Genomic DNA, 18404 nt, shown 5'->3' on the forward strand with positions numbered 1-18404 from the left:
GATCGAGGCATATATGGATGATGTGATCATAAAGACTAGGAAGCAGTTTGACCACGTCAGAGATTTGAGGAAATTTTTCCAGAGGCTTCGCAGGTACAATCTGAAGCTTAACCCCGCCAAGTGCGCATTTGGTGTTCCATCTGGAAACCTGATGGGATTCATAGTCAGCCATTGAGGTATTAAATTGGACCCGTCAAAGATCAAGACTATCCAGGAATTACCATCACCAAGGAACAAGACCGAAGTGATGAGTTTGTCAGGGAAGCTAAACTACATCAGCAGATTTATTGCTTAGCTCACGACAACTTGTGAGCCTATCTTATGTTGCTAAAGAAGGATGTTGCGGTCAAGTAGACTGATGAGTGTCAGGAAGCATTCGATAAGATCAAGGGGTACTTGTCAAATCCACCTATGTTGGTCCCACCAGAACCGGGGAGACCTTTGATTCTATATTTGACAGTCCTGGATAATTCATTTGGTTGCGTGTTGGGTCAGCATGAAATCACTAGTAGGAAGGAGCAAGCCATCTATTATCTTAGCAAAAAGTTCACATCTTATGAGGTTAAGTACACTCACCTTGAAAGGACATGTTACGTCATAACTTGGGTAGCACAGAACTTGAAGCATTATTTGTCATCCTACACTACTTACCTCATTTCTCGGTTGGATCCGTTAAAGTTTATCTTTCAGAAGCCTATTCCCACAGGGAGCAAAGTGGAAGATCTTGCTAATAGAGTTTGACATCATCTATGTGACTCGGACTGCGATGAAAGCCTAAGCATTAGCCGAGAACCCGGTGGATGAAAAATATGAACCTTTGAAGACTTACTTCCCTGATGAAGAGGTGATACACATTGACGAGTTGGAGCAGACTAAAAAACCAGGTTGAAAACTTTTCTTTGATGGGGCTTCTAACATGAAAGGAGTCGGAATAGGGGTTGTGGTTATTTCTGAAACATGCAATCACTACCCTGTTACGGCTCAGCTTCGTTTCTATTGTACTAACAACATGGCTGAGTACAGGGCATGCATTTTGGGTTTGAGGTTAGCGGTAGACATGGGTGTCCAGGAAGACTTAGTCTTGGGAAACTAGGACCTTCTGGTGCACTAGATTCAAGGAGAATGGAAAACATGGGATTTAAAGCTCATACCGTATTGACAATGTTTGCACAATCTTTGTCAACGATTTCGATCAGTAGAGTTCAGGTATAATCCAAGGATGCATAATGATGTTGTCGATGCTTTGACCACTTTGGCGTCAATCTTGCACCATCCGAATAAAGCTTATGTTGACCCTTTGCATATTCAAGTCCGCGATCAGCATGCTTACTGTAACATGGTGGAAGAAGAACTTGATGGTGAGCCATGGTTCCATAACATCAGGGAGTACATCAGAATGAGGGTGTATCCGGTACAGGCCACGGGGGATCAAAAGAGAACAATTCGACGGTTGGCAAGTGGATTTTTCTTCAGTGGAGGAGTTTTGTACAAAAGAACTCCAGATCTCAGATTGCTAAGATGTATAGATGCTAGACAGGCCACGACTATCATGACCAAAGTACATTCCGGAGTCTGCGGACCGCATATGAGTGGGTATGTTCTGGCAAAGAAAATTCTTCGAGCGGGTTATTATTGGCTCACCATAGAACGAGATTGTATCAGTTTTATGCGCAAGTGTCATCAATGCGAAGTACATGAAGATTTGATTAATTCTCCGCCATCCGAATTGCACACAGTGTCCGCACCATGGCCCTTCGTTGCTTGGGGAATGCATGTTATCGGACCAATTAAGCCAGCAACATCCAATGGGCACAGGTTCATTCTGGTGGCCATTGATTATTTCACTAAGTGGTTTGAAGCTAAAACTTTCAAGTCTATGACCAAGAAAGTAGTGGTCGATTTTGTTCACTCAAATATCATTTGTCGGTTCGGGATCCCAAAAGTGATCATCACAGATAATGGTGCTAATCTCAACAGTCATTTGATGAAAGAGGTATGTCAACAGTTTAAGATTACGCATTTCAATTCCACCCCATATCACCCCAAGGCAAATGGAGCAGTCGAGGTAGCCAACAAGGACATAAAGAAGATACTTCGGAAAATAGAGCAAGGATCTAGGCAATGGCATGAGAAGTTGCCCTTTGCATTGTTGGGTTATCGCACTACTGTTCGTACTTCAGTAGGTGCAACTCCTTACTTGTTGGTATATGGAACAGAAGCAGTGATACCCGCGGAAGTTGAAATTCCATCCCTCTGGATTGTTGCTGAAGCCAAAATTAATGATGATGAGTGGGTCAAAACCCGTTAGGAGAAATTGAGTTTGATTGATGAAAAAAGGTTGGCAGCAGTATATCATGGTCAGTTGTTTCAAAAGAGAATGGCAAGAGCGTACAACAAGAAGGTACGTCCCCGGAAGTTTGAAGTGGGTCAGCAAGTATTAAAACGCATCCTTCCACATCAGGCTGAAGCAAAAGGCAAGTTTGCCCCAAATTGGCAAGGGCCGTTCATTGTAACGAGAGTGTTGTCCAATGGTGCTTTGTATTTAACAGATTTAAAAGGAAAATGTGTAGATATGGCTATCAATTCCGTTGCAGTCAAAAGATATTATGTATGATTTCTTTGGTTTAAATTGTGTTTGTTTGTACTTGGCATGTTTTGAGGATTGGAATGACAAAGGCATTTTGTTCTGCTATCTAAACACTTTATCCTTTGTTACCCCTTTGAGCCTTATTTATTTATTTCCTTTCATACCCCTCTTTTGGAATCAGTAGCAAAGTTCAGAAATGCATGCGCAAAAGATAAGTAAAGGAAAAGGGAGAAAAAGAGAAAGAAAAGAATGAAAAAGAAAAAAAAGGAAAAAAAACAAACAAAAAGAAAAAGAATAAAAGAAGAGAAAGAAAAAAAGAAGAAAAATCAAAGTAATTTCTATGACATGAACTATGTTCGACCTGATTCCCTTAAGGATACGTAGGCAGCCTCACGGTTCGGTCCCATCAAAATAAAAATTCAAATGTCCCCAAGCAAAGAAACTGGGGTAGAAGTTGTGGTTGTTGTAAGAAATCTGATTCCAAAAGTTGTAATTTTGAACCCTTTCAAATTGTTTTGAGCCTTTTTGATATCCTTTCTTTCTAACCCTATCCAAAAGCCCACATTATGGTCCAAAGAAAGATCTTCCGATCAGTCTTCGAAAGATGCCAAGTCTAGCAAGTAGAGGTGATTCATATCAGGGGAAACACTCCAGTCTAAGCAGGAAAAATGAAAAAAAATGAGAGTCTTATTGGTGAAAACCTTCACAGGCACCATAGGGCGACGGAAGCTGAGAGAAATTAAAATGAGAGACTCTTATTGGTGAAAACCCTCATGGGCACCGTAAGGAGATGATGAGTTGAGAAATGAGAAAATGAGAGAGGTTTGTTGGTGAAAAACCTTTCAGGGCACCGCAGGCTGAATAGGGTCAGTGATTTGGTAAAAAATTGGGTTCTGAAGACCTCGGGGCATAAAGTATGACAATTGAAAGTTGATTGGTGGAATAAACTGGGCTGATTAATCTGAAATGCATGTCATGATCATTGGTACCAGCTGCTCCGCTCAGATAAGTTTCTTTTCCTTTTCTCCCTCAAATAATCATCCAGTTTTGGATTGACTTCTCTATTCTTAACTCTCAAAATCATTGCATTTCATTTCTTTTGGTTTTATTTATCTAAGATTTTTTAAAATATCAGCCTTGTTTAACAAGTAAGAAGGAATTTCAAAGCTTACTACCAACTTCCAAATTGCACAAAGCAAAAAGCGGCTAGAACATGCCAGAGATAGTATGATGTAAAGTGGGACATAAAGTGTCAGTGAAAATTCCGTTGGTCGAAGGGTTTAGTAGTTTCATGGGAGATGTAGAGGTTAGGATAGAAGGGTCAAAAAAGTAGAACAACGGTTTGGGTATAGAGCACTCGGGTCATCCAAGGTCCTGCGGTTGAGGATCAGTCAGAAAGTCAAAACTTGGCCAGTTCAAGGCAGCCAGTCAAAGCAAAGCACGACAAGGGAAGAGCCACCTTTAGCAAGAATGCCACAAACTAACCACCACATTTTAAACTGACAAGATTTTTCTTTGTTTGTTTCGGAGAAACCCTCCGTAAGGGAAAGCAAGTATCAGATAGGTTTGACCATAAATTCTCAAGACCCTCCTGGATAATGGAATTAGTTAAAATTCAAGACAGTCGTGAGTAACAAAATCTAGCATAAGCTTTACCTTGAGGAAATATAAGTCGGTTTCGAAGTTTTCATTCTTAGGGTAGGATTTAATTTAAAATTTTCAGGACCCTCCTGAATAATGGGACTTAGCTTTAAGACTTCCATTAGATAACAACATTTATCGTAAGTTCTGCTGTAGGGAATTATAATTTAGCCTTAAGGTTGTCACTCTTAAGATAAGACTTGATTTTGATTCTCAGGACCCTCTTGGATAATGAGATATAGTTTTAAGACTTTCTTAGATAACAAGATTTAGTAGAAGTCATACCTTTAGAAGATATAATTTAGCTTTAAAATTGTTATTTTACTATAAGTTTTTAGGACCATCCTGGATAATGGGATCTAGTTTTTTTAAAATTCTTAGAGCTTTTGGGTACTATGATTCGATTAACACTCATAGAAGTTCCCGATATCAAACTGGGGCAGAAAAATTTCTTTTGTTTTGTTTGTTTTGTTGTAATCAGGTTCACAAGCAGCAAGGTTCAGAGGAGTTCAGTAATCAGGAGCCCAACTGGAGAACAAAGGGATGCAATTCAAGTTTTGAGGAAAAACGATGCAAGTGTCGGTAATCAGGAGCCCGCCTGGAGAACAAAGAGAAGCAGTTCAAGTTTTGAGGAAAAGCAGCGCAAGTGTCGGTAATCAGGAGCCCACCTTGAGAACGAAGGGAAACAGCAAGGTTAAAAAGAGTTCAGCAATCAGGAGCCCACCTGAAGAACGAAGGGAAAGCAACAAGGTTAAAAGGAAGTTCAGCCACCTGAAGAACGAAGGGAAGCAGTCGTTCAGCAATCAGGAGCCCACCTGAAGAACGAAGGGAAGCAGCAAGGTTCAAAGGAGTTTAGCAATCAGGAGCCCACCTGGAGAACGAAGGGAAGCAACAAGGTTCAAAGGAGTTCAGCAATCAGGAGCCTACCTGAAGACCAAAGGGAAGCAACAATGTTTAAAGGAAGACATCAATCAGGAGCCCACCTGGAGAACGAAGGGAAGCAACAATATTCAAAGAAAGTTCGGCAATCAGGAGCCCACCTGGAGAACAAAAGGAGAATAAGGCAAGTTTCGGAGGAAAGGAAGATAATTAAAGTTCAGCAATCAGGAACCCACCTGGAGAACAAAGGGAATGAAACAATGGTCAAAGGACGACGTTTCAAGTTCAGCAATCAGGCGCCCACCTGGAGAAAAGGGAAAGCATCTTAGATTACAATTCAAGTCAGCAACAAGGAATTTCACCTTTAGAGTACGAGCCAACAGAGCGACAAAAAATGCAAGATCAAGTTTGAAGATATAGATAGGATTCTTGTAATGCATAGATCATAGTTTAGTCTAGCTTCTTTTATTTTGTCTTGATGTAATAAGGAGTTCAGTAAGCAGCAGCAGTAGCAGCAATAGTGAAATCACAGCTTCATAGTAGTCCCAGCTACCAAAACTTCCCGAACTACATTGACCTGATTCCTTTATAGCCAAGGATATGTAGGCAACCTCGGAAGCAGGGTGCGGTCAAATCTTTCAAAATGCTTCCCACGGAGTATTCAAACGGGCAAAAATCGCTCGTATCTGCTCAGTTTATCTTTGCACGAAAACTCTTTGTGTTTCCGGGCAAAAGGGGCAGCTGTGAGCACGTGATTTTTGCCCTATGTGAATTACTCCCATAAATTCGAGAAAATAAATTTTTCCATTATTTGCAATTTCGTAGATTTTTATAGCATTTTGTTAATTATTTGCATTTTCTGTACATGTTTAATTCATGAAAATACAAAAATACATTGCATTTGCATGTAGGATTCGATTTTACATTTTTAGGTTAATTAGCAATTCAATTGTCTTATAAAAACGATTAAAATCACAAAAAAATGACTCATTTTGCATTTTTTACTTTTTAACTTTAAATTTTGTAGTTTCTTTTAATTTTGAATTAATTAATTGTTGTAAATATTATGTTGAGTAATTAGCTTAATATGGTAAATTGATCTAGTTTAAGAGTTAATTTAGGTGTTAAATTAATTTGATTAAAAGAAAAGAAAGTAAAAACTAAAAGGAGGAGTAGGAAAATTGATTTGTCTTGTGAAATTGGGCCAAAATCATTGTTACAGCCCATATAATCTCCATTAAACCCGTTCGAACCACGCCTATACCCGACCCAAAGCCCTCAGCCCCCAAGACCCTAGAAACGACGTAGTATGGGAATAGAACTGCGTCATTTTGAGTTCATCTCGTTTCATCCAACGGCTCAAAATATTTCTCCATTTTCGCTTAAAGATGTCCAAACATTCTCAGAGATAGCCCAGTTCAAACTCTCTTCTTTCTCTCGTCTCCCTCATCATACCCTAGCGCCGCTAGTCAACCTCCGCCATTCCCACCGGCGGTAGGCCTCCAAATCCGCCCAAAACTGTATCACACACTCCCCTTAACCGCTCAAATGCTAAACCACCATCGATCTTCCCGGAATACTCTCCATCTTTCTTTGGTTTCAGATCTAAAAGAACTTCAAGCCCTTTCCAGCCTCTGACCCATCATGCAAAGGGTCCGGTTTAATTTTCTCCAAACATTGAGGGGATTTTGACCCAAGATAAGTATTAGATGGTTGTTTTTATGAGAACAACCCAACTAATACTCATTTTGGTTCAAATCAGAAGCCGCCGGATAGGCTTTTCAAGCCCGTTTGTCTCCGACCTTAGGTATTCCTTGGTCATGTCTTTCCTGGCTTTTGTTTCTCTTCCATCTTCATTCTTTTTCTTTTTCTTTTTGTTTTCTCTCTATTTCTATATTCTCTTTAATTAGTTAAATTTAGATAAGCAGTAGTCATAAGTTAATCTTGGACTAATTTTGTTAAAAAGGTTAGAATTAATTCTATTTGTTTTCATAATTAGTATTAAAAATGATTGAGTTTCTTTAGGTGGCCATCATTTGAATTTTAATTTGTTTGGGTCAAATTAGTGAGTTTTAGAACACTCATGTGATTGGGTGGAGCTTTGGGCCTTTGGTTTATTTTTAACTTGTTCCTGCAACGACACGAAAATTTCGTTTATTGTTTGAGTCGGCCTGACCCCTGTTGGTTTACTGAAGTAAATATCAGGGTTTGCAATGGTACTTAGGGTATTTTTGTAGAGGGGATCTTTTGTAACTGTCTAAGAAAACTTCCAGGAAATTTGGGAAGGGACTGACTTAACAAAACAGGTTTTAAATCAGGGTTTAAAATGAATAAAAAGGAAAATTGAGGAAGGGGCAAATGTGAAAACTGTGAACTCATTTCTGTTGCCCTAAGGTCCTGTATATAAGGCTGTTTTTAGTAGAATGAGCAGAGATCAGAGGACCTAGAGCTAGAAATGACTGACCCATCTTTGAGCATTACTTTCTTCAACTAGAACAAAAATACACACACACATTGAGAGTTTTCCGGATCAGAAAAAAGGGCCCTGAATACTGTTCTATTGAGCAATTAGTTCTATTTTCTGGTTTTATTTTCAAAAGAACTTCCACTATTTTGCTATTTCTGGGTTCCAGCATGGATTGAATTGTTTGTATTGCTGTTGATTGACTGCCGCTATTTCTTCCTAACCCCAGGCTGTTCTCTTGTTGTTTTTGCTGTATTCAGGTACTTCCTAGACCTCTAAATGTGTTAGAATGAGAAATCTGAAGTTATGTGATCCAATTGAAAGTTCATGACATATGTTGTTTATCAGATGCTATCTTATGTTCTTAAACTCAGTTAACTCTGTAGTAGTTTAGCTTCTCTTCATGTGTTTGCTTGTTTATTTATGTTATTAGCTTAAGGCTGGTTTGTAAGTTTGAATGGGTGTTTAAATTCAGTATGTTGGTTTGTAAAAATGATTGAAGTTTGTTGGGCGTGTGGACTGTTGGATATGCTGTAGCCTGAGGCTAGTTTAGATTGAACATTTTCTGCCTGGATCTATTTAAAACTGTGGAAAGTCAGCGAAATCAACCCATAATATATGCATGTTTCGAGTCTAGACTATACTGTAAGGGAGAAAAACTTTTAGGATATGAGTTGAACTTTTAGGAAATAAACTGAACCCTTAGCATATGTATTGAACCTTTAGGATATGACTTGATGTCACGACCTAAATCCCGGTCGTGATGGCGCCCAACACACTACTAGGCAAGCCCGACTATTAGTCACACTTAATCCAATTTGTCAAAAATAGCGGATGGAAATATCAATAAATTCACGATCAAAGTACTGAAAACAAAATACACGACATGATCTCTCTAGGACCCGGTATCACGAATATGAGCCTCTAGAATACAAAATATCACCATAATACATAGTGTATCCAAAGTCTGATAATGCAGAAATAAAAAGGATAGGATAGGAAGGAAGAAATCAATGCTGCGAACGCTGTGCAGCTACCTTGATACTCCCGAAATGCTGGAATCCGTTGATCAACTGGATCTACTATGCCTGAGACTGCCCTGGATCTACACACAAGGTGCAGGGAGTAAAGTGAGTACTCCGACCCAGTGAGTAGTAAAAGTAACTACAGTCCGAAGATAAGAAAATCTAGTAAAGACACAAAGTAAGCTAAAATCTAAATATACAACAACATATGGAACTGAATAGCTAAACAACAGTATAAAGGCAAATACATGAATGCAATGCAATGCATATGATGGTACATTCCAGTACCCACTGCGGCGTGCAGCCCGAGCCATCCATATTTATTTATCGTCGACGACGCTCACTGGGGGTGTGTACAGACTCCGGAGGGGCTCCTACAGCCCAAGCGCAATATCTTGGTCAGACATTGTTACCTGACTGGTCAGCCATTGTTACCTGACCAACTTATATCACACAGTGCCATTGTTACCACTGTTCCAAGTATATATTACAGTGTCATTGTTACCACTATTCCAAGTATATATTACAGTGTCATTGTTACCACTGTTTCAAGTATAACATACGGTGTCATTGTTGCCACTGTTTCAAGTCACTTTATAGTCCGTCCAGAAAATAATATAGTAAGCCCCTTGGGCATTTACAAAGTAGAAGTTCCCAGCCCGAAATACATTTAAAATGTCATTTAAGTTTTCAACACTTGGAATTATGGTTGAGTTTGCAAGGCAGCATTTAAAACCTTGGACTGAAATTAAATGATATGCAAATCATGCTAAGCAGTAATGTAAATCCTCGAAGGATTTTTCAAGTCAGCACAAGACCCCAAACATGGCATCAAACCCAGTAATATCAATAAAGTGTGTGTATCAATCACCAGTATAGTATAAACATCACACGGGATGGACCAAGTCACATCCCCAATAGTATCCAACCCCGCACTTACCATGGAGTGTGTGTCACGCCTCAATATAGCGTTACGATGTGAAAGTCCGGGCTTTCAAACCCTCAGAACAGCATTTACATCTATTACTCACCTCTAACCGGCCGTAGACTAGTCCGCAATGCCCTTTCCTCTTGAATTAACCTCTTCGCGTGTCGAATCTAGTCAAAACCACAACGAATACATTACAATAGTCTAAGGGAATATAACCCAATCGAAAAGACTTGAAAAATGTCGAAAATCACGAAATTAGCAAAACTCGAGCCCCGGGCCCACGTCTCGAAATTCAGAAATTTTTACATGAATACGACCCTTATCTCGCCTTGAGTCTATACATACCAAATTCACAAAAATCGGAGTTCATTTGACCCCTCAAATCACCATTAATTCTCTTAAGTTTCAAGCCCTAAACCACCATTTTTGTACATAAATTACTTGAGTTTTCAGCTCTAATCCATGTATTTAACTTGGAAATAAGTAGAAACAACTCACCTTTGATGTTTGATGAAATCCCCCTTGAAATTCTCTCCAAAATAATCCAATCCAAATGAAAGAAATGAAAGAAATAAGCCAAATCCGTGTTTAAAAGAATCCCGTGCTTTGCCGAGTTGTACCTTGCACTTGTGCTATACAAGTTGTACATCCTATTAAAAATTTTCCTTGTCGGACACCTTCTGTTTAAACACCCATAACGTGTTGTATAAATACCCAAATGAAAAACGGTTTGAAGATTTAGAAACTAGACTCTAAGATCATTAATTTGATAGGTTGTACACCATATAACTCTTTATATATCCCGAGATATGAGCTTCTAAAGTAGGTTCCCCGAAATCAGAAAATTCTGGAGAACGAGCTCCACCAGTCATATTCAATCGACAGTAACATTCTCTACGGATGTCCAAATTACGATTTCTTTAGCTTTCTGGAAACTAGACATGAAGGGCTACAACTTTCGTTTTTGAACCATCTCAAAATTCTTTATATATCAAAAGATATAGGCCTCCGAAGTATGCTACACAATTGCATTTTTGATGTGCAGAGACAGCTTCTGCAACAACTTTTCTTCTTTTTTTCGTTTTGGTCCGAATTTCATTCCGTTAACCTTATAAAATCCACCCGAGGCCCTCGGGACCTTAACCAATTATATCAACATGTCCCACAATGTCATTCAAACTTATTCCAACCTTCGGAACACCCAAAATAACATCAAATGCGGAAAACGTCAAAAACTAGTCCGAATGACCTCAAATTTTGCAGAAAAGTCCAAAATGACATAACGAAGCTACAGCAACTCTCGGAATTCCATTCCGACACTCGGATCAAAATCTCACTTATCAACCGGAATTCGCCAAAATACTAACTTTGCCAATTCAAGCTTAATTCTACACCGGTCATCACAAAAATATTCCGGACACACTCCTAAGTCCCATATCACCTAACGAAGCTATCCGAACCATAAAATTCATATTTCGAGATCTCTAACACATAAGTCAATATTCGGTTGACTTTTCCAACATAAGCTTCCTTAAAAGAGACTAAGTGTCTCAAACCTTACCAAAATCATTCCGGAATGACTTCAAATTTTGCACACAAGTCACATTCGACATTACGGACTTGACCCAACTTTCGGATTCGCATTCCGACTCCGATATCAAAATTTCCACTTCCGGTCGAATTTTTCTCAAAAACCTTCAAATTCCTATACTTAGCCAAATGACTTCAAAATGACCTCCGGACATCCGAATTCACTTTCGATCGCGCTACCAATCCTTAAATCATCCCCCGAAACTAACCGAATCATCGGAAATCAATTCTGAGACCTCTAACTCACAAGTCAACATCCGGTTGACTTTTCCAAACTAATTCTTCATTAAAGAGACTATTTGTCCCAATTTCAACCAAACTCGATCCGAATTGACTCAAATTCACCAAGTACACATATTGAAGCATGAATAAGCATATAACGGGGAATATGGGACGGAATTACAGGAGACGACGGGTCGGGTCGTCACAATTTCCCCAACTAAAACAAATGCTCGTCCTCGAGCGAGTTAAGAAACATACCTGGAGTTTCAAATAGGTGTGGGTATATGCTCCGCATCTCTTGCTCGGTCTCGTAAGTAGCCTCCTCCACGGGCCGATCTCTCCACTGTACTTTCACTGATGCTCTATCTTTCGACCTCAATTTTTGAACCTGTCGACCCAAAATAGCCACTGGCTCCACATCATAAGTTAAATCTTCCCCCAGCTGTACTGTACTGAAATCCAATATATGATATGGGTCCCCAACATACTTTCGGAGCATAGAAACATGGAATACCGGGTGAACACCCGACAAACTAGGTGGCAAGGCAAGCATATAGGCCATCTCTCCAACCTTCCTAAGTATTTCAAAAGGTCCAATAAATCGCGGACTTAGCTTTCCTTTCTTTCTAAATCTCATAACACCCTTCATGGGTGAAACCTTCTGCAAAACCTTCTCACCCTCCATGAATGACACATCCCGGACCTTCCGGTCCGCATAACTCTTCTGACGCGACTGAGCTGTGCGAAGTCTTTCCTGAATCACCTTCACCTTTTCTAAGGCATCCTGGACCAAATCCGTCCCCAACAACCTAGCCTCGCCGGGCTCGAACCAACCAACTGGAGATCTACACCGCCTCCCATATAAGGCCTCCATACGGTGCCATCTGAATACTGGACTGATAGCTGTTGTTGTAGGCAAACTCTGCAAGTGGTAAAAATTCAACCCAAGAAGCTCCAAAATCAATCACACAAGCACACAACATATCCTCCAATATCTGAATAGTACGCTCGGACTGTCCGTCCGTCTGAGGATGAAATGCTGAACTCAGCTCCTCCTGAGTACCCAACTCGTGATGAAAAGTCCTCCAAAACTGAGAAGTGAATTGAGTACCTCTATCCGAAACGATGGAAACTGGAACACCATGCAACCGCACAATCTCCTGAATAAAGATTCTCGCCAGCCGCTCCGAGGAGTATGTAGTACATACTGCAATGAAATGCGTTGACTTAGTCAGTCGATCCACAATGACCCAAATCGAATCAAACTTCTTCAAAGTCCGAGGAAGACCAGTCACGAATTCCATAGTAACTCTCTCCCATTTCCACTCAGGAATAACCATCTGCTGTAGCAAACTGCCCGGCCTCTAATGCTCATATTTCACCTGCTGACAGTTGAGACACCGAGCCACATATCCCACAATGTCTTTCTTCATTCTCCTCCACCAGTAATGCTGTCTCAAGTCCTGATACATCTTCGTGGCACCCGGATGGATGGAATACTGCGAACTGTGGGCCTCCTCAAGAATCAAATCTCTAAGCCCATCAATATCGGGCACACAAATACGGCCCTACATCCTCAATACACCATCATCACCTATAGCCACATCTCTGGCATCACCCCGCTGAACCCGATCTCTAAGGTCAAGCAAATGTGGATCATCATACTGGTGCTCTCTGATGCGATCATATAAGGAAGATCGAGAAATCACACTCGCCAACACTCGGCTAGGCTCAGAAATATCTAGCCGCACCATCTGATTGGTCAAAGCCTAAACATCAACTGCAAGAGGTCTCTCCCCAACTGGAATGTAAGCCAAACTCCCCATACTGATTGCCTTTCAGCTCAAAGCATCGGCCACTACATTGGCCTTACCCGGATGATACAGAATAGTAATATCATAGTCTTTAAGAAACTCAAGCCATCTCCGCTGCCTCAAATTAAGATCTTTTTGCTTAAATAAATGCTGAAGACTGCGATGATCAGTGAATACCTCACAAGATACGCCGTACAAATAGTGCCTCCAAATCTTCAAGGCATGAACTATAGCAGCCAACTCTAAATCATGAACAGGATAATTCTTCTCATGGGGCTTCAACTGACAAGAAGCATAAGTGATAACTCTACCCTCCTACATTAGCACACAACCAATCCCAACTCTGGAAGCATCGCAATATACCGTGTATGAACCTGCAGCAGATGGTAACACCAACACTGGAGCTGTGGTCAAAAGTGACTTGAGCTTCTGAAAGCTCTCCTCGCACTCGTCTGACCATACAAAGGGAGCACCTTTCTGAGTCAACTTGGTCAAGGGCGATGTGATGGATGAAAATCCCAGAACAAACCGGTGATAATAGCCTGCCAGCCCAAGAAAACTCCGGATCTTTGTGGCTGAGGACGGTCTAGATTAACTCTGCACTGCTTCTATCTTCCTTGGATAAACCTGAATACCCTCGCTGGACACTATGTGTCCCAAGAATGCCACAGAACTTAGCCAAAACTCACACTTGGAGAATTTAGCATAAAGTTTCTCCTCCCTCAATCTCTGCAACGCTACACGCAAATGTCGGGCGTGCTCCTCCTGGCTACACGAGTATACCAGAATATCATCAATGAATAAAATGACAAAAGAATCCAGATACGGCCTAAATACACTGTTCATTAGATGCAAGAACGCTGCTAGGGCATTGGTTAGCCCAAAATACATGACTAGAAACTCATAGTGGCCATATCTAGTCCTGAAGGTAGTCTTAGGAATATTTGAATCCCTGATCTTCAACTGGTGATAACCCGAACGAAGGTCGATCATAGAAAACACCCTCGCTCCCTGAAGCTGATCAAATAAGTCATCAATGCGAGGCAAATGATACTTGTTTTTCACTGTTACCTTGTTCAACTGCCTATAATCAATGCACATTCTCATTGTGCCATCTTTCTTTTTCACAAATAACACAGGTGCACCCCACGGGGACATACTAGGCCGAATAAACCCATTTCCTAGGAGTTCCTGAAGCTGCTCTTTCAATTCTTTTAGCTCCACTGGTGCCATGCGGTATGGCAAAATAGAAATGGGCTTAGTGCCCGGCACCAGGTCAATACCAAAATCAATATCCCGGTCCGGCGGCATGCCCGATAGGTCTGCAGGAAATACATCAGGAAAGTCCCTCACAACTGGGACAAAATCAATACTGGAAGTCTCATCTCCCACATCACGCACGAAGGCCAAATATGATAAACAGCCTTTCCCAACCATACGTTGGGCTTTCAAGAAAGAAATTACTCTACTAGGAACATAATCAGTCATACCACGCCACTCGATCCTCGGAACACCCGGAATAGCCAAAGTAACTGTCTTAGCATGACAGTCTAGAATAGCATGACACGGAGATAGCCAGTCCATGCCCAGAATAATATCAAAATCTACCATTCTCAATAGCAATAGATCAACTCGGGTCTCCATACCCCTAATAGTCACAATACACGACCGATACACACGATCCACAATAACAGTATCGCCCACCGGGGTAGACACATGAACATGTAAAGCAAGAGACTCCCGAGGTATACTCAAATGACGAGCAAAATATGAAGACACATAAGAATAGGTGGATCTGGGATCAAATAAGACAGAGGCATCTGTGTGGCAGACTGAGATAATACCTGTGATAACCGCATCTGACGCAAGAGCATATGTCCTGTCTGGGATAGCATAAAACCGAGCCTGACCACTGCCCGATCGACCTCCCCTTCTAGGGCGACCTCTAGCTGCCTAACCCTCACCCCTAGCTGACTGAGTGGGTGCTGAAGTAAATGGTGCAGAAGGTGAGGACTGGCCCCTCTGATGAGACTGACTGCCATGAAGCTGAGGACAATGCCTCTTCATGTGACCAAACTCTCCACACTCGTAACAACTACCCGACGCTAGATAAGGGAACTGATGGGAACCCCTCGCACCAAAGTGACTAGCTGATGCACTCGGTGCCGAAGAACCCTGGACTGAAGGAGCATGTGATGAACTATGTGCTGGAAGGGCACCCAAAGAAGACTGACCCTGCTGAAATCCCTGATGACCACGGCCTGAAGATGCCTCTCGATACTCGGAATGAGCCGACTGATGAGGCCTATAAGAACGACCCCTGCTCTGCTGAAACTGGCTCCTAGATAGAGCACCACTAAAACTACCTGATCCACGAGGCCTCTTGGCCTCCCGCTCCTCTCTCTCCTGACGACGATCTGCCTCAATATCTCGGGCAATATCGACTGCATCCTCAAAAGTATGGCTCAGAATCCTCTCTCGAGCCATCAGGATACGGATGGGATAAATGAGCCCATCCAAGAACCTCCTAATCTTTTCCCGATCAGTCGGGACCATTCATGGAGCATAACGAGCTAACTCTGAAAACCTCACCTCGTACTGAGATACGGTCATATCTCCCTGACGAAGATACTCAAACTGCCTGCGCCGCTCCTCTCTCTGAGATCGCGGTACCCACTTCTCCAGAAAGAGAGTGGAGAACTCCTGCCATGACAAGGGCGCTGAACCTACCGGCCTACGCTGCTCATATGCCACCCACCAAGTGAAGGCTGCACCTGAGAACTGAAAAGTAGTAAAGGATACACCGCTAGTCTCCAAGATCCCTGCTGTCCGCAACATGCGTCTACATTTGTCAAGAAAACCTTGGGCATCCTCGCCCTGAGCACCACTGAAAGGAGGAGGTGCAAGTCTGCTGAATCTCTCAAGACAACGCTGCTCATCGTCTGGCATAACCGGGACAATAACTGTTACACCCCAAGTTTTCATACGTGAGAGTACATCGTAAGTCATTGATGTAAGCTCGGAAATGAGATTCTATTTGGAAGCAAATAAAGTAAGTTAATAATGTTACCTTGGAGGTTACAAATATTTAAGATCATGAATAACGATTACCAAGAGGGTTGGAAATCTTAGAAGCTAAACCAATTGAAGAAAATAAGTTTCGTCGAAAGTCGACAAGTTTCGAATGTTATAAAATGTACTTTGGGGTGAGACTAGGGTTATTAACATGATAAGGAGGTTCTTCTATGAGTTATTTTAGTCGTATGATATTCATTTTCTACATTTTGAAGGCAAGCAAGTTGTGGAACAAGAGTTGGCAAAGGTCATCACAAGTTACATTCATAAATTTGCTGAAATTTAGGTCAAATGTATCTGAGGATTTCTCCAAATATACTTGGAATAATGGGGTGTTCTACCTACCATATTGAAGGTCTACGAGTCTAGTTTCTAACTCATTAAACCGTTTGTCAATACAACATTAGAGTAGAGAGATATTCGCATTTTCGCGAGACCGCGCAAGCAGCTCCCAATGGGACCCACTTAGGCGGTGGTTGACCTACTTCAATTTATAAACGATTTGGACGCCTATTTTTGCTCATTTTTCAACTAAAGCTCGTCTCCAAACTTCTCCTAACCCTTCTAAACATATATCACAAGGGTTTGAAGTGATTCCAAAGTGATTACACCATATTTCAACATCAAAACTTAGTTCTAGTGAAGAACAACACCTCTTTGAGGTTGTGTTGTCATTGAGGATTGTTGTGGGCTGTATTTGGATGAAATTCCAAGTTGTTGCTGCTGTCTAAGGTGAGTATAACAACCTACTAATTGTGCTTAAGCTTACTTGTATGTTGGTTAAGTTGTTAGGATGATAAACTATAAGATAATACTTGGACTAGCTTAAGTCACTTCTATGGTGTTGTATTGCTATTAAGGGTTGTTGTAAAATGAATATAACTTGGATTTTGACTTGAAGTTACTGTAGGAGGTATGTATATTGTGTTCTTGCTTGTGCCTAAGGTTATCTTGATATTGATTAAGTTAAATGGATGGGCTAGACCTGAACTAGTGAATAAAGTTGCTAGTTGGGGATAGTTGAAGTTGTGGATTATTTTCGTTGTTATAAATATATGGTATAAGGCTGGAATCATTGATTAATGACTTAATTATCAAGTTAATGATACTTTTATGTTGAAGTAAGAAGTCTATAAGGATTGATAAGGGGTATACGGATTCCAATCGGAGTTTGCCGCTCGTCGTAATGTAGTTGTGACTTGTTGTGGTTATATGGTGTCTTGATATTGATAATTATGTATTGATGGATTGATCTGGTCATTGTTGTTGGTATATAGTATTGGAGGAGGCCCTTGTTACAATGGAGATGCTGCCCAAATTTACGTAAACGAGCTACTAGCTTAAGTTATAGACTTAGCCTTTGCTCAGCACTGATTTTGAATCTCCTTATACTATGATAGATTGAGTTGACTTGTTTAAAGAGTTGCTTGGAAGGGATTAAGGACTCAACGGGTTTAAGGTATGTTAAGGCACTTTCTTCTTTCTTTTGGCATGGTCTAAAATGAAATGAACATAAACGATACGCTATTTCATAATGACTCTACTCCTAGCAACTAAGGTTATCCATGTTGTTCTTTCCTTATAAAATTATTCTAAACAAGTGTGTATGATCCTTAAATCCTACTAAGGTTCATATTGATGGTAGGGATGTCCATAATGTTCTTAAGTCACTCCAAAAGGTTTAGAAGATGATTCCATGAGTCTAACATGCATTATATATAGTATCTATTTTACTCTACCGAGCCGCGCTATAGTCGGCCGGGTACGACACCTATTGTGCAACCACTGATCAGTTGGGTTTACCGAGCTCCACGTGGCCGGGTACGATTCTACCGAACCTTATGATGGTCGGGTACGCTTTTACCGAGTCCTCTTTGAGGCCGGGTACGATATGATGATGATGATGCCCACAGAGGCGAATGTTTTAAAAAGTTTATGTATATATATGTATTATGCATTTCATATCAGTAATCCCCAGAGGCACTCTGATGTTACAGGTTGTATCTCCTCTATCTCTCTCTTTACATTACTGTTCTTGTTTATGCTTTCCTGCCTAACATACTCGGTACTTTATTCGTACTGACGTCCCTTTTGCCTAGGGACACTGCATTTCATGCCCGCAGGTCCCGATTGATAGGTTGACAGTCCTCCTAGTAGGCTATCAGCTCAGCGAAGG

The 18404-nt window shown here is 41.0% G+C and overlaps 1 protein-coding gene across 1 annotated transcript; it reads right to left on the reverse strand.

Annotated features, from left to right (window-relative positions):
• Window positions 1-15709: 15709 nt before the first annotated feature.
• On the reverse strand, window positions 15710-16138 carry LOC142165862 (uncharacterized). The gene has a single exon (XM_075224242.1). It carries the CDS (start codon window positions 16136-16138, stop codon window positions 15710-15712), a length of 429 nt encoding a protein of 142 aa, XP_075080343.1.
• Between the last annotated feature and the right edge of the window lie 2266 nt (window positions 16139-18404).

This window comes from Nicotiana tabacum, chromosome 11, assembly GCF_000715075.1.
Source record: "Nicotiana tabacum cultivar K326 chromosome 11, ASM71507v2, whole genome shotgun sequence".
NCBI lineage: Eukaryota > Viridiplantae > Streptophyta > Magnoliopsida > Solanales > Solanaceae > Nicotiana > Nicotiana tabacum.

What these genes read in the sequence shown, in the direction of transcription:
- LOC142165862 (XM_075224242.1), bottom strand. Translation starts at nt 16,138, where the DNA reads ATGAAAACTTGGGGTGTAACAGTTATTGTCCCGGTTATGCCAGACGAT.